At 34.8% G+C, this 16,360-nt stretch overlaps 1 protein-coding gene across 1 annotated transcript; it reads left to right on the top strand.

Annotated features, from left to right (window-relative positions):
- Positions 1-10,725: 10,725 nt before the first annotated feature.
- Positions 10,726-16,037, top strand: LOC104902808 (mannan endo-1,4-beta-mannosidase 2). The gene is made up of 5 exons (XM_010690710.4): positions 10,726-11,839; positions 12,422-12,619; positions 14,242-14,364; positions 14,559-14,767; positions 15,170-16,037. The coding sequence occupies exons 1-5, from the start codon at positions 11,441-11,443 to the stop codon at positions 15,573-15,575; spliced, it is 1,335 nt and encodes a 444-aa protein (XP_010689012.2). The 5' UTR covers positions 10,726-11,440; the 3' UTR covers positions 15,576-16,037.
- Positions 16,038-16,360: the final 323 nt, after the last annotated feature.

The following is a 16,360-nucleotide window of genomic DNA, read 5'->3' as shown; positions in this document are numbered from 1 at the left end:
TACAAGCTTTGATTTTCTTTAAACCAAAAAAAAAAAAAAAATAGTTGGTGTCAGTGTGTGCAGCAAAAGTCACGAGGCATTGTGACTTTGCTGTCACACATCAAAACCTCTTGTAAAAAAAAAATTTCTCCTTCCACGAGTGACATTGTCACGTTTTTTATAATTGAATTTTTTAAGTTGTTTCTCTTGTTTTCGGATTTTGTTATTATTAATTTTGTAACTTTTGATTAATCATTCTTTCGGGATATTATATCAAGTGATTAACTTTAAGTAATATTATTTGTTGTAGACGGAAATTTCGTAGAAGGCGACTTTTAGTTGATATTGCTATACTTGGGAAGCGTTTGAGGTGATTCACAATGTCCATCAACAACTAGAATCCCGTTTGGAATTGTATGTGCTATGTGTAATATATGTGGTTATGTGATTCCATGTTTATGTTAGATGTATATTATGTGATAGGAATAGTATAGTACTTTCTATGACTAAAATTATTATTATTATTACTATAGTACTATTATCCTGCGTATAATATATATATTTCTACTGGTATTGTTGTTATGAATTTGGATTTTTAATGTACCTAATTATACCATCGTATTAAAATTATACTAATATTGATAAGTACTTAATGGGTATAACTAGTGTGTTAATGATGTAACGAACGGTATTATAAGTTGATATATATTGTGACTCTAATAATTGACGTATGGGTTACTATAAATTATGGACGTTATTATTATTATTATTTTATTAAGTGGCTAAGTTGTGAAAATATTATTTGAACTAAAGACGTTCATGTTAATGTTAATGTGATATTTGATGTGCCATAACTATCAAAATATATTAATCACGTAAAGTGGAAATAATATTGAGGGAATTATCCTGTGGACTTGAATCCTCCATAGGTAATGAACAGTACTTGATTTTTATTCTGTTACAACTCTTTATTGTCTTCCTCCTAATACTATTGGTGCGCATTGCGGATACCTATTAGATTAGTGAGGGGTGTGCACACTAGGGACGTTCTGCAAAACGATATTGGCCATTGCTCTTAAATTATTGGGTGACGACCCATGTTGAAGTAGGTGGTTACTGGGATAGTCCCGGCCTACTGACGTTCGATTCCCCTCTAAAATTAAATTTGATGTTGTGTGAATCATATAAACTTGGAGATATAAATTGACTAAGTGTGTTATATACTTGTTTGTATTACATTATACATGTCTGTTTTATGTTATACTTGTCTGCATTGTATTATATTTGTATGTATGTTATAAAAACTATTTTTAAAATATAACTATTATTATTTTATGGGATGGAGTTGTAATTACTTAGATTTCGCTAATTTTTGTGTTTTTGTTTTCCTTTGTTCTCTTCCTATTTATATTGTGCAGGTTGGTGAAAGGGACTACGTTGCAGGAATGAGTGAATTTATAGTTTTTAAGTTCACCTAGTTTAATAAATGTTATAGTACTGTTATTTGGATTTTAGTTTTGGATTGGTTTAAATTAGACAACTTATGTTTATTTTGATACTTTGGTTTGTAAGTTAAATTTTTATTTCTAATAATTAGCCTTGCATTTATTTTGAACAATAGATGCGGGGTAACACCCTAAAGGTTTGGTCAGATATTTTAATGGAAAGAGAATATTTTATAAAGTTTTAGAATCAAAGTTTTGGGGTGTTACACATTGGTATTCAGAGCTTAGGTTATAATAAAATTAATATAAATTAGGAGTTAATAAAATGTGTTAAATAATTATGAGTCTAAGGTTAAATAATATAGGTATTAGATAAACATTAAAATAAATTGTGAGAGTGAGATCGAAAAGGGTTTATGTGCCTTAATGTGAAAGCACTTATTTCAGGTGCTTATTAATTGTTTCTTTTCGTTCTTATATGTTCAGATGTTGTAACTACAAGAAAATGTTATGCTCGGATGACCGACCATAGGATATAGAAATTTATATTTATAATAAGGTCTATAGACTAAGTTCTTTAGTAGTATTGAAAATTCTCTAAGTTCCTATTTATGTGTTTTTATTAGGAATTTTATTACTTGACTATTTGAGTTGAATAGAGTTTAAGTTCTTGTTATAATTGTTGTTTACTTGTCAAATTTGATGGAAGCATGCAAAGATTGTCTTGAAATGTTATGATATGAAATATATTTTGTTGAGGCATGTAATTTTCTTATGATAAAAGTTAGTATTGAGTAAATAAAACGATGTGCAAGACATTATAGGTGAATAGTGTAGTAATACCAATGCTAATGTGCAGGAATTGTATGCAAACCTATCAAGTATACACTAGATCTCGTAGGAGGATTTTGAACAAATGGCTGAAACCCCTGAACAACTGCTTGAGAGATTGAGATCTCTTGAACAACTTTCGCAACGTATGGGTTTAGTGTTACAAAACCAATTGGAAATAATGGTGGAGATGACCCACAAGCTGCTATGGCAAAGAAGTTAGCAACCCTTAAACCTCCAATCTTTGTAGGAAAGGAAGACCCCTTACTCTTAGAGAACTGGCTAAAGACTTTGATAAGTTATTTACTGCTACTGGGACACCTGAAGCTCAAAAAGTAGACCAAGCTACTTTTATTTAGGGAGGATGTAGACACTTGGTGGGAAAGTCAAGGACCTATTGTTAGAGCTCAGGAAAATTTTAATTCGGATGCTTTTAAGGTTGCTATTAAGGATAGTTTTTCCCTGAACATATTAGGAGGCAGAAATACAATGAGTTCACTAGATTTAACCAGGGAGGTACTATGTCTGTGCAAGAGTATGCCCAAAAGTTTAATGAGTTAGCTAGATTTTGCCCTAATGTTGTGCCAGATGAGAGAGCCAAGGCTCAAAAGTTTAAGGATGGGTTAGCATTTAGAATTCAGACCAGACTTGGGGAGCAACTTCTGCAACTTTTCAAGAGGCTTATGCTAAGGCTTCTAATATGGAGAGGATTTTGAGGCATGAAGAGGAAGTTATGGGGAGGAATAAGAGAAAAGACCCACCTAACAATCAAAATGACCATGGGAATGACAAGAAACCTAGATCTGGGGGTAATAATAGTAATGGGGGCAATGATCATAATAATGGTGGTGGTAATTATCTAGGGAACCGTAGCAATTACCAAAGTCAGGAGAGATCAAATCAGCAAGAATCCGGTACCCAAAACCCTACTTGTAGGAAGTGTAATAAAAGCCACCCAGGATTTACCTGTCAAGGAGACCCAATAACTTGTTATGCTTGTGGAGAGAAAGGGCATAAGGCTAATCAGTGTCCCAAGCGTCAGAATAATGGACAAAATGGGAACAATGGGGGAATAAGAATGGTCATGGACCTAATCAGAACCAGAACAACAACAACCGCCCCTATAACAATAACAACTCCCAAGGTCAGGCTTCGAATGCTCAAGGAGGAAAATACTCAGCATAATGGTCAAAATAACAATCGAGCAAATGGAGGAAACAACAATCAGAACAGCAATGGAAATGGTGCTCAAGGCAACAATGGAAGAATCTATGTTATGAACCGGAATGAAGCAGACACCAACGCCAATGTTATGGGTACTTTCCTCGTAAACTCTAACCCTGCTTACATGCTTTTTGTATCTAGGGCGTCTCGTTCTTTCATAGCTAGTTTATCCGTTAAAAAAGTTAGGAAAAAGAAGTTAGTCTGCGTTACATTAGACCATATGAGATCTTGGAGCGAATTGGGGAAGTAGCTTATAAATTCGCCTTACCAATGGAGTTAGCTCATGTCCATAATGTCTTTCATGTGTCTCAACTTCGAAGATATGTCCATGATCCTATCCATATCATTCAACCTAAATCCATTGAACTAGATGAGACCTTAACTTTTGAACAACACCCAGTTCGGATCTTTGACAACAAAAAAAAGAAGTACCGGAACAAGGCGGTAAAACTAGTCAAGGTGTTATGGTCAAGTCAAACTTCTGAAGAGGCTACTTGGGAAGCTGGAGATGATATGAAAAACCGATATCCCGAACTTTTCAGCAGCTACGCTTGAGTTTCGGGGACGAAACTCTTTAAGGGTGGTAGAATGTGATACTAACTTTTTGTTTGCATATTAGTAGCGAACGATAACGTTAAAGTTCGAGGACGAACTTTCTTTTAAGGGAGAGTAGATGTAATATCCCACATTTGTGTAACTATTTTATAAAATTTATTTTGTTATAATAAGATTTTATAAATATAAAATTCTGAAAAATAAAGTAAAATCATAATAAATCAGATTTTTATGAAACTGTTTTTATTTATTAAATCAGATTTTATCTTTTATAAAAAAAAAAAAAATAATAAAAATTCGAAATCAGATTTTTTTTTCAAAATAGATTTTTTCGTCCAAAAAGAAAAATATAGAGAAAAGAATATTCTGAAATTATAATTTGAGTTGGTTTTGGAAAAGGATTAGATTTTTGTAAATACTTATCTTTTAGTGAAACCCTAGATTTACATACATATATATATACCACAAACACCCAAAAATCTCCACGTAATACACTTTCTTCATCTTTTTGGTAAGTTATAAATTTCAGATCTAAAATCACCATTGTTGTGTTTTGAAGGTTTCAACCAGAAAAAAAAAAAAAATTAAACCCCACACCGCGATTCCGACGACTTGGCCGGAGTCCGACGCTGGCGGTCTCCTTCTTCTTTCTTCTTCTTCTCTTTTCTTCTTTCTTCTTCTTTCTTTTTTTCTGGTTCTGCGTGCCCAGTAAGCTGTTTGATTTATTTACTACAAGCTTTGATTTTCTTTAAACCAAAAAAAAAAAAAAAAAAAAGTTGGTGTCAGTGTGTGCAGCAAAAGTCACGAGGCATTGTGACTTTGCTGTCACACATCAAAACCTCTTGTAAAAATTTTTTTTCTCCTTCCACGAGTGACATTGTCACGTTTTTTCTAGTAGAATTTTTTAGTTGTTTCTCTTGTTTTCGGATTTTGTTATTATTAATTTTGTAACTTTTGATTAATTATTCTTTCGGGATATTATATCAAGTGATTAACTTTAATTAATATTATTTGTTGTAGACGGAAATTTCGTAGAAGGCGACTTTTAGTTGATATTGCTATACTTGGGAAGCGTTTGAGGTAATTCACAATGTCCATCAACAACTAGAATCCCGTTTGGAATTGTATGTGCTATGTGTAATACATGTGGTTATGTGATTCCATGTTTATGTTAGATGTATATTATGTAACAGGAATAGTATAGTACTTTCTATGACTAAAATTATTATTATTATTACTATAGTACTATTATCCCTGCGTATAATATATATATTTCTACTGGTATTGTTGTTATGAATTTGGATTTTTAATGTACCTAATTATACCATCGTATTAAAATTATACTAATATTGATAATGTACTTAATGGGTATAACTAGTGTGTTAATGATGTAACGAACGGTATTATAAGTTGATATATATTGTGACTCTAATAATGGACGTACTGGTTACTATAAATTATGGACGTTATTATTATTATAATTTTATTAAGTGGCTAAGTTGTGAAAATATTATTTGAACTAAAGACGTTCATGTTAATGTTAATGTGATATTTGATGTGCCATAACTATCAAAATATATTAATCACGTCATGTGGAAATAATATTGAGGGAATTATCCTGTGGACTTGGATCCTCCATAGGTGATGAACAGTACTTGATTTTTATTCTGTTACAACTCTTTATTGTCTTCCTCCTAATACTATTGGTGCGCATTGTGGATACCCATTAGATTAGTGAGGGGTGTGCACACTAGGGACGTTCTGCAAAACGATATTGGCCATTGCTCTTAAATTATTGGGTGACGACCCATGTTGAAGTAGGTGGTTACTGGGAGTAGTCCCGACCTACTGACGTTCGATTCCCCTCTAATAATTAAATTTGATGTTGTGTGAATCATATAAACTTGGAGTATATAAATTGACTAAGTGTGTTATATACTTGTTTGTATTACATTATACATGTCTGTTTTATGTTATACTTGTCTGCATTGTATTATATTTGTATGTATGCTATAAAAAAACTATTTTTAAAATATAACAATTATTATTTTATGGGATGGAGTTGTAATTACTTAGATTTCGCTAATTTTTGTGTTTTTGTTTTCCTTTGTTCTCTTCCTATTTATATTGTGCAGGTTGGTGAAAGGGACTACGTTGCAGGAATGAGTGAATTTATAGTTTTTAAGTTCACCTAGTTTAATAAATGTTATAGTACTGTTATTTGGGATTGTTAGTTTTGGATTGGTTTAAATTAGACAACTTAGTTGGTTTATTTTGATACTTTGGTTTGTAAGTTAAATTTTTATTTCTAATAATTAGCCTTGCATTTATTTTGAACAATAGATGCGGCGGTAACACCCTAAAGGTTTGGTTAGATATTTTAATGAAAAGAGAATATTTTATAAAGTTTTAGAATCAAAGTTTTGGGGTGTTACACACGCAATTCCACAACCAACAAAATCTCTTCTCTATGGTATTCCATATATGACTATATGAGTAACTCATTTAACAATTTTAATCATAACCTCCGATAATGGCGCGAATTCGTAGAAAGGTTTCTCGAATTCGGCAATGGCGGATTCTCTCTTCGATTTAACTTCGGAGGAGAGAGAAAAAAACGGTTGGGAATGAAACTCTCGTGTTCATGGAGGTTGTCAAGGGATTTCACGAGGAGCGAAGGGAGGGATTGAAGTATCGAGTTTGGATTCTAGGGTTAGGATTTTAGAATATGACCGAGGGAGAAAGAATAGGGAGTAGAAATTTTGAACTGGGCCTTCATATATGGATCGACCACACAGATTCTTATTGGTGTGGTTGACCACATATAATAGTTTGTGTAAGTTTGAAATATTAACATGAGATTATGTGAACTTATCTATTCTGATGTGAACTTATCTGATCTAAATTTATCTAATATGATATAAACTGATTTTAAATAAAGAAAAGAAGGTGAACTAAACATAACTCAAATTCTATTATCCGATCATAGTCCAATAATTCTTCATCTCCAAGTGTCACTCAAGAGCAAGAAAGTGAGACCTTATAGACTAGATGCGTGGAGCCTAAACTATGAGGAGGTTCGTAGTATCATAAAGGAAGAGTGGAAGGAAGCATTGGCAGGGTCGTCTTCCTTTATTCTGCAACGAAAGCTTCAGAACACTCTTAGAAAGATTAGGAGCTGGTGCCTCAATTTCAAATCCAAAAACAACATAGACTGGAAGGAAATCATTAGCAACCTTACAAAACAGCAGAAAGAAATTTCAGACAAAAATATGGCTGAGCATGAGCAATCAAACAGACTACAGGTCCTAAATGCAATTGATTTGAGAACTACCTACTGGAAACAAAAAGCTAAGTCCCGTTGGGACGAATTCGGAGACCAGACTTCAGCTTACTTTTACAAGAGTGTTAAGGGAAGAGCAGTTCGAAACACAATCAAAGCTATCAAGGACACCGAAGGTAGTTGGCTAACTGATCAACAACTCATCAGAGACGTTTTTCTCGCAAACTTCAAAAGCCTTTATCAACCAGATGACACTAACAGAAACATGATCCAAACAGAAGACTCCTTTCTTGGCCCTGTTAAAACTCTCGATCAATGCCACATCGAGCATCTCAACGTTCCTTTTTCTATTGAGGAAATCAAAAAAGCTTGCTTCGGCTCCAAACCCCTCAAATCTCCGGGTCCAGATGGTATCCCCCCAGTGTTTTTCCAAAGAAATTGGCATATAGTGAGTGAAGACGTCATCAGTTGCGTTCAATCTTTTATCACTTCTGGATTTCTTCTTAAGGAACAAAACAAGACGTTCATCACTCTCATCCCGAAGTTAGATCGACCACAAGAGACCAAGGACTTCCGACAATATGATCTCTGTAACTCATCTTATAAGATCATTTCAAAGATGCTGGTTAACAGATTGAAACTATTATGGGAGAGTTAGTAGACAAATACCAAAATGCCTTCGTTCCTGGAAGACAAATGTCAGATAATTGCTTTATCTCTCACGAAATCATAAACTGGGTGAGAAAGAGGAAAAAAGGCAATTCGTTTGCTGGAATTCTGAAAGTGGACTTGAGCAAAGCTTATGACCGAATTAAGTGGGATTTTGTGGAAGCAATGTTGAAAAAGATGAGATTTCCCGAAAAGTGGGTGAACTGGATCATGCAATGTATAACGTTCTTACTCAGTTTTGGTTAATGGAGAGCCTTCTTCTTTCTTCCACCCCTCAGCGGGTTTTCGACAAGGAGACCCCCTCTCCTCATACATTTTTATTCTTTGTATGGAAGTGCTTTCAAGGAACCTCTCTCATCTCCAACAGCTGGGCGAACTACAGGGGCTCAAGATTGCAAGAGGTGCTCCAACCATTTCGCACCTCTTTTTTGCTGATGATGCCCTCTTCTTCTTCAAAGCTCTACCAAAAAATTGATGGGCTATAAAAAAGGTTCTAGCCTCTTTCTGTGAAAAATCAGGAGAATCAATAAACTTTGACAAATCGCATGTTATTTTCAGCCCCAACACCCCCTTGAAATTTCTGAAGATCATGAGAAGACCCTTAGGTGTTAAAAACAAGGACAAGATAGGAGAGTATCTTGGCTGCCCAATGGAAGTGGATGGAAGAACCACATCTCAATTCAACAACATCACTTCCAAGATCTCGAGCAAAATCCTTTCTTGGAAATTTTGATCTCTCTCTCAAACTGGAAAGCTTATTCTTATCAACACCATATTAGCTTCAGTAGCAGCAAATATAATCTCCATATATCTTCTCCCAAGAAATATCTCAAAAAAGATTTCCTCCTTGCTACTTAAATTCTGGTGGTCCACTTCTATGGACAAAACACCTATTTATTGGAGAAAAAGGGAGGTACTGGAAAAACACAAGTTGGATGGAGGCCTAGGGTTCAGAAATATAGAGAGTGTTAACAAAGCTCTATTATTCAATCAGGCATGGAGAATTCATAAAAACAAACATTCACTCATTCATGAAATCTACACAGCAAAATATAAAAAGGATCCAGTCCAATTGGCTATGGAGGGCATCGAGGTAAAAAATTGTTCTTATGCTTTTGGAAGCTTGCTTAAAGCCTGCAATTCTTTGAAAGAGGGGATCTACAAAAAACTAGGGAATGGTAACTCCATAAGGATTGATAGTGACAAATGGCATTCAAGGTTTAATCTTCATCCAAAGTTTCCCATCAACCATCCTTCTAGAGGTAATATTAACTTAGTAGGAGAGTTAATCAACGCAAATAGAACCTGGAATGCAACTTCAATCTGGTCCTTATTCCCGATGAATTCAGCGAGGGAAATTCTGGCCATGCATATCCCTAGGGAAGAAGTAGAAGATGAACTTGAGTGGAGCCACACCAAATCAGGAAACTTCTCGGTCAAGTCAGGTTATTGGCTTCTGCAGAAAAAAAATTTGAATCCAATCGAGTGTACGGGTTTTTGGAATCGTTTTTGGAAAACGGATATCTTTCCGAAATGGAAGCTTTTTCTATGGAAAATTCTAAATAATGCAGTTCCAACAGCGGATAACTTATGCAAAAGGAAAATCAAGGACATCAATCCTATTTGCTGCTTGTGTAACTTGCAACGAGAATCCCTAGCCCATCTTCTTCGTGACTGTCAATGGTCCTAAAGAATTTGGAGCTCTTCAATGGGAATTGTCACTTCCCAAGGAGATCATATTAACATACAACAATGGATTAAGAACTTCCTTAATCTGTTCAAAAAGCGGAAAAAAGAAGAAGGAAAAGAAATGGAAATCGATTTCATTGCCACGCTGTGGGGCATTTGGTTATATAGAAATGAGGTTATTTTTTAGAGAGGTAAGCCAAATCTAGGAAGAATAATGGAGATTATCAAGGAAAATGCCATAAGAGCTAGGAGTCGGGTGTCTAGTAGAGATCTAGACAATCAAAACATCCAGGAGGGTTTAAGCAAAGAGCTCAATTGGACTTGGGGGAGAAGCGTTTCGACCTCGGTCCAAACTTTGGTTGTTGATGGAGCATGGAAGCTGAGCGCCAAAACGAGACAATGGAAAGCAGCCATAGCATGGAAAAATATCAATAAAGACCCAATAAAGGAATTTGCGGGGAAAATATTCGCAATCTCGGCAGAGCAAACGGAAGCGTATGCAGTTTTAAGGGCAATACAAGACATGGAATGGAGATGCTCGGAGCTGATAATCAAAACGGACAATCAAGAAATTATCAGAGCTCTTAATAGCTCAGGAAGGACCCACAAGGACTTAGATCATATAATCAAGGATATAAGAATGATAGCTAATAGTTTTGCTTTTGTTTGTTGTAAAAAAGTAAAAAGGGAGGAAGTCATTTTAGCACATAAACTAGCTACATTAGCTAGGAAAAGCTAAGTATCTTCCTCCAGTCTTTTCTTGCGTTTACCCATTGTCAAAAAAAAAAAAAAAAAAAAAAAAAAAAAAACATAGCTCAAATTGAGATGTTTGGACTACATAAAGAAAATACTAAATACCAATATGTCGTTTGTGACTATTAAAAAGAACACTTGATTGAATTATATATAAAAAAACAACACTTGATTAATTTTTTTTTTTTTAAAAAAACTTAATTAATTGCTGTCCGGTGGTTTATTCAACTTTCAATTTTTTTTTGTTTTATTTTTTTGGGGTCACGATTGATACTAATTAGATTACGTTTGATCAACTAAAGATCTTGATGTCTGCTTTGGTAGGGCATCAAAGTCCATTAAAAAATATTGAAATCTGAAAGATCCAGGTTGAAAAACAACTTCCCAACATCCCCCCCCACCTTCACAGACATACGTCTCCCCTGACTTCTCGATTTGGTTTTTTTCCCTTTGTAAGAGAAAAAGAAAAGAGAAGCGAGCGTTAGATACACTCACTGTCCTTTTTTTTGGGTTTTACGGTAGGTCATGATTTATTAATCAAACTTCCATTTTATTTATTTGATTGGTCTTTTTACCTTAAAAGCAAATTTCTTTGACTACTTTCCATTTTCTCTTCAATCAATTATACTAAATTTCAGTAAAATTTACTAACTCTCATTGTCCTAGATCCTTGTTTGGCAAATTTTTCCTTCCTATTCCTATTAACATTTGTTGGGTTTTTCTCAAATCCTCCAAAAACACTCACTTTCTCAGTGATTTAAGGATTCCAATTTCCCCCTTTTTCTAGGTTGTTTGTTTAGACATTTCTGGGTAACTTCCATTTTTCACAAAAAGTTGATTTGGGTATTTCAAATTTGAACTGTAGAACACATTTTGAGATCTGGGTTTCACACCAGTTTGATACTTACGTAGATCCAATCATCTCTTTTTTTTCTGGAAAAATCTGTTCTTTTTTCGTTTTTTTTTTTTTTTTTTTTTTTGGGGGAGGGGGTCAACTTCATAATATTATTGCATGTCCAGCAAATCGAAGTCATATTTTTGTTTTAGAAAGATGTTTGCAACTAATGGATGGTTTTACCCAATTGTTGGTATGGCAACATTAGTTGCATTCATTTACATGTCATTTGGTGGTGACATTAGAATCAAAGTCACAAAAGAGCCAAATTACAGTTTTGTGGAAAGGGTTGGAAATCAATTTATGTTGGATGGAAAACCATTTTATATAAATGGTTGGAATTCTTATTGGTTGATGGACCATAGTGTGGATGGGTTTAGTAGACCAAGAGTGAAAGCGATGCTTCAAGCTGGATCTAAAATGGGTCTTACTGTGTGTAGAACTTGGGCTTTTAATGATGGTACTTATCATGCTCTTCAGATTTCACCTGGTGTATATGATGAGCAAGTTTATCAGGTATATAACCAATTTTTGTTGTTTTTTCAACTTTCAAGTGTTGTTATGAATGAGCTTGATCTGATGTTTCCATTTGCTTTGAATGCTTTTAGTGAGATTTCCGATTAAATTTGTCTTCTGAAGTTTGACAGATTATATAAGGCTCAAAATGTGTTAAAGTTTGCTATAATAATTGCATATTATAAAGTTTTAACTTTTAATTCATGGATTTGCTGGGTTCATCATTACAATTCCACCATAGTATCTAATCATTTTTGACATTTCCTCTTAATCCTTTATAACTTCGCACTTGACATAATGATTTGGTCTTCTATCTTTGAAGTTCCTCTTAAAAAAATTAATATAAGCATGCTGTTGAGTAAATAAAGCACATCAAGACAAGAAAGAAATATGCAGGAAAAATACCTCTTTTTTAAAGTGTGAGAAGCGCCACTTTGAGGCGGGGTGGCTTCCCTGAAAAGGGTGCACTTGATTTAGGTCCCTTGAGTACTAATTTTAGTAAATGCAGATTAACAATATGCATATGTGAAGTGTTGTTTAAGGATTATTTGCTAGAATCTGAGTGACTGATGTCTTTTGCAGTCTTTGGATTATGTGATTGCAGAGGCAAGAAAAAATGGGGTGAGGCTGATCTTGAGTTTAGTTAACAATTTGCAAGCGTATGGTGGAAAAACTCAATATGTGAAATGGGCATGGCAAGAAGGCATTGGAATAAGCTCTTCCAATGATTCGTTTTTCTATGATCCGTCTATCCAGACCTATTTCAAGAGTTATATCAAGGTACTTTTTCTCTCTTTTTCTTTTTGGGAACTAAACAAGAGCAGATGCATTCTTATCCGTCAAATGTATGTGGATGTATTGAAGGTGTTGTTTTTGGTAACGACGAATGTAAGTAATGAGGGTTCTATGTATCAGTTTCTTATAGATTGGTGCAATAACATTTAATTTCTTGTAACTACGAGACTTGGCTATCAAAGAGAGACTAAATATTTGCACGGCCTGCTGATATGGTTTTTGTCGAAAATGCTGTGTAGAGTTCTAAGGAGAAAGCTATTCAGATTCATAATCACTAGTCTGTGTTTTCCATGAGATGGGAACAAGGGTGAATATAATGTATTCTATAAACTATCTTAATAAATCTTGTAATTACTTATTGTTTACACCATTAGGGACATTTTATTTTATCAACAGAGCTTATTCAACGATGGCGGAAAGCTGACAAAAAGAAGCTTCCGTCTTATTGAATCATATGATTTCTCGGGTTGACTGATCTAAATGATTCTTTGTGTTCAGCTAATCCAAAAGAAAATCCTATATAAGAACCGCCCACCCGCAAGCTATGGCTGAAAAGTGTAGTATGCTTTCAAGCCACTTACGCCTATTTCTTAGGCGTAAGGGAGACCTTGAAAGCAGCTTCAAGTGTCAGTAGCAGGCAAAGCACAAAGGCTGCTATCCTAATAGGCCAGCCAGCAGAAAGGCAATAGCATCCTGTCTATGAATAGGAACTCTCTTTCTTGAACCTAGCCCGCGGAAGTTCACTACCCTCCCTTTACCTATGTCCAATAAGGTAGTTTACTTGCTTACTCAAGAGAGTAAGGCACCCTCGGGGCTTTGGCCACTCAACTTAAAGGAGAGTTGCTACCAATAAGTTTTTTACATTTGATTCATGTCGGAACCATGATTTTTAGCAATTAAATAGTAGTAAACTATTAGCTATTAGACCTAGCATTCTGCATTCGAACAAGATAAAAGATCTCTCCATCTGCCACATTCCATTCCTTGTATTAGATTGTTTCACGTTTAATACAACTATAATTCCGTTTATTAAGTTTGAGAATATTAAACTTTTAGGAAAGTATTTCACAATATGTAAATCACATCTGTGAGTTGCTCACAAATGTAAATGAGTTGACCAACATGGTATTTAAGCTTTGAGTAGGTTACTTTATGAGCTTCAAATTTATACATTTTCATTGATTGCTAAAGGCAATGAATCTATCACCGAGCTATTTGTTTGTAAACTTGTGAACTATGAGCAAGAGAGGCAAGCTGTTTTGATTGTAAAAATCTGGGAGTGATTGATCACTCTGTTGTCCCACATCTTAAAAGTGCAGGTATAATATGATGCAGCTAGACCTAGACTTAATGTGGTCTGAACTCTGTTTCCAAACAAATATTTCTGCTAATTGGGGTTTCATTGCTCTGAATGGGTTAATGGATTGACAGGCCTAGGGTGAATAAATGCATTACCTGTGACGAAGATTTTTCATCTCCATGGGGGAAGACATTGTCGTCCTATAGCATTTGTCAATTTTCTTTCATCAATCTTATTGCTTTTGTAGGCAACTGATTATCAATAGTACCATTTTTCTAGTAATTTGTCCTATCTAAAACTATGTCAGACAATGCTTACAAGGAAGAATACCATCACTGGAATTGAGTACCGAGATGATCCTGTAATCTTTGCTTGGGAGTTGATCAATGAACCACGTTGCATGTCTGACCCGTCAGGGGACACTCTTCAAGTGAGTGCTTTAGTCTCCACAGAACATTGAATTTCCTGATTAGAATTGTTCTTGAAGTACTCTTGATCTGTTTTCTTTTGATTAATCTAGATTCTGGCAGTATCCAAACAAATTACTAAGTCAACAATTTCAAATCACATAACTTACTGTCAAATAATTCATTGTAATGATGACCGTATGACTTTGAATTGCAGGATTGGATCAAGGAAATGTCAGAATTTATAAAAGTGATTGATGAGAAACATTTGGTTACAGTGGGCCTCGAGGGATTTTATGGTTCAAAAAATTCAAAGTCAGCTCTAAACCCATCAGAATGGGAAGGTACTATTGGAACTGATTTTGTTCGAAACAATGATATACCAACTGTTGATTTCGCTTCTATTCATATGTACCCTGACCAGTGGTGAGTATTCTCTCTTGCACCCTTCTCCCAAAACTTAGATTAAACACCTTGGAGCATGATATGTAATATGCTCCTGGTTAATGTTAGTTTCATTCTATCTGTGTTCTTCTATTATCTCTACTATGTTGTTTGAGTGCATGTTCTTATCATGGATTGCATGTTGTCATATGAGGAGATTTTTTTTTTTCTTAGTACAAAATGTAACTCTTGACATGAAATAGTAGTTAGTAATTTCTTGAGCTATCTTCATGGTTACTAAATTATACATGAATCTAACTGTCAAAAATTATGCTGCTGATTCACTCATCTTTGATATTCGTCGCATTAAACTTTTTTCAACTGCCCATCTACTTCAGATCATACAACTTTAGTGAAATAAGCTTCTCATTTTACTTATGCTAGGCTTACTGTGGATAATCTTGAAGACAAATTGGAATTTGTCCGAAAATGGGTGTCATCTCACATTGAAGATGGTGAAAAACAACTTAAGAAGCCTGTAATGTTGACTGAATTTGGCCTTTCGAGCCAGAATAAGGACTTTGATCCTGCACAGAGAGATAGGCTCTTCAAAGTCGTGTATGATATCATATACAAGTCTGCAAAAAAGAACGGGTCTGGTGCTGGTTCATTACTCTGGCAGTTATTTGTAGAAGGAATGGATGATTTTCATGATGATTTCGGGATAATCCCATGGAGAAGGCAATCCACATATGACGTGATAACAGGGCAGTCATGCAGGTTGGCTTTATTGCATCAACGTTCGAACTTGGAAGGAAATTTGAAAAATTTGTGTCAACGAAGTCGGTGATATCAATTCTTTATGTGAGAGGAATGCGTAATCTTCTTACTGCTAGCTTAACGATTTTTAGTTGCTGGAAGTGTGTTCTTTTTTGGTACTGCATTGAGCTACGCAGATGAAAATCATTATGTTGGTTAGCGAATTGTGCCTTGCCACCATATCTCACATTCATGCATAACAAGGATCGAAGAATGCAGATGGATTTACAGTACGTACCCAACTTAAAAAGGGCTCGTTCTCTCAGATGATGTCACCCATGGCAGTGAACAAGAATAATCTATGAGCCAAAGTTTGATGGTTAGTTTATAAGAAGCTTAGGACTATGATGTCGCCATGTATATTGTCAATAAACACAATTTTGTGTTGCCTGATAACCTTTGAAATGATCTTTTGTCGATGTTTTGTTAGCATACCAATTCTTTTTGTTCTTTTTGACGATGTTACCCTATATACGGCTCTTACTGTTTGCAAGTTGATCTTTTTTTATAGGAGTTTGCAAGTTGATTTTGTTTGAAAAGAAATGTTTGTTTGACTACTTGAATGTGTCGGTGAAGAAAAAAATATTCTATCTAATACTACTTTTGGCATAATTGAACTTTTGCTTCTGCCTTGTGGTAAAATATCTTTAGCATACGTCATTGATTACAGGCTTCTTAAGTTGTCATTGATTACAGGCTTCTTAAGTTGTCATTGAACTTTTAGGAATCGAATTAGTTTTTGTCTTGGGTCATATGCTTCGGATTATTTATTGACGTGTATTTGAAATCTTTAGAAATAGAAATATTTTTTCTCTA

This window comes from Beta vulgaris, chromosome 9 (assembly GCF_026745355.1).
Source record: "Beta vulgaris subsp. vulgaris cultivar EL10 chromosome 9, EL10.2, whole genome shotgun sequence".
NCBI lineage: Eukaryota > Viridiplantae > Streptophyta > Magnoliopsida > Caryophyllales > Amaranthaceae > Beta > Beta vulgaris.
The sequence above is the reverse complement of the archived record's forward strand: the minus strand, read 5'-3'. Positions and strand labels throughout refer to the sequence as shown.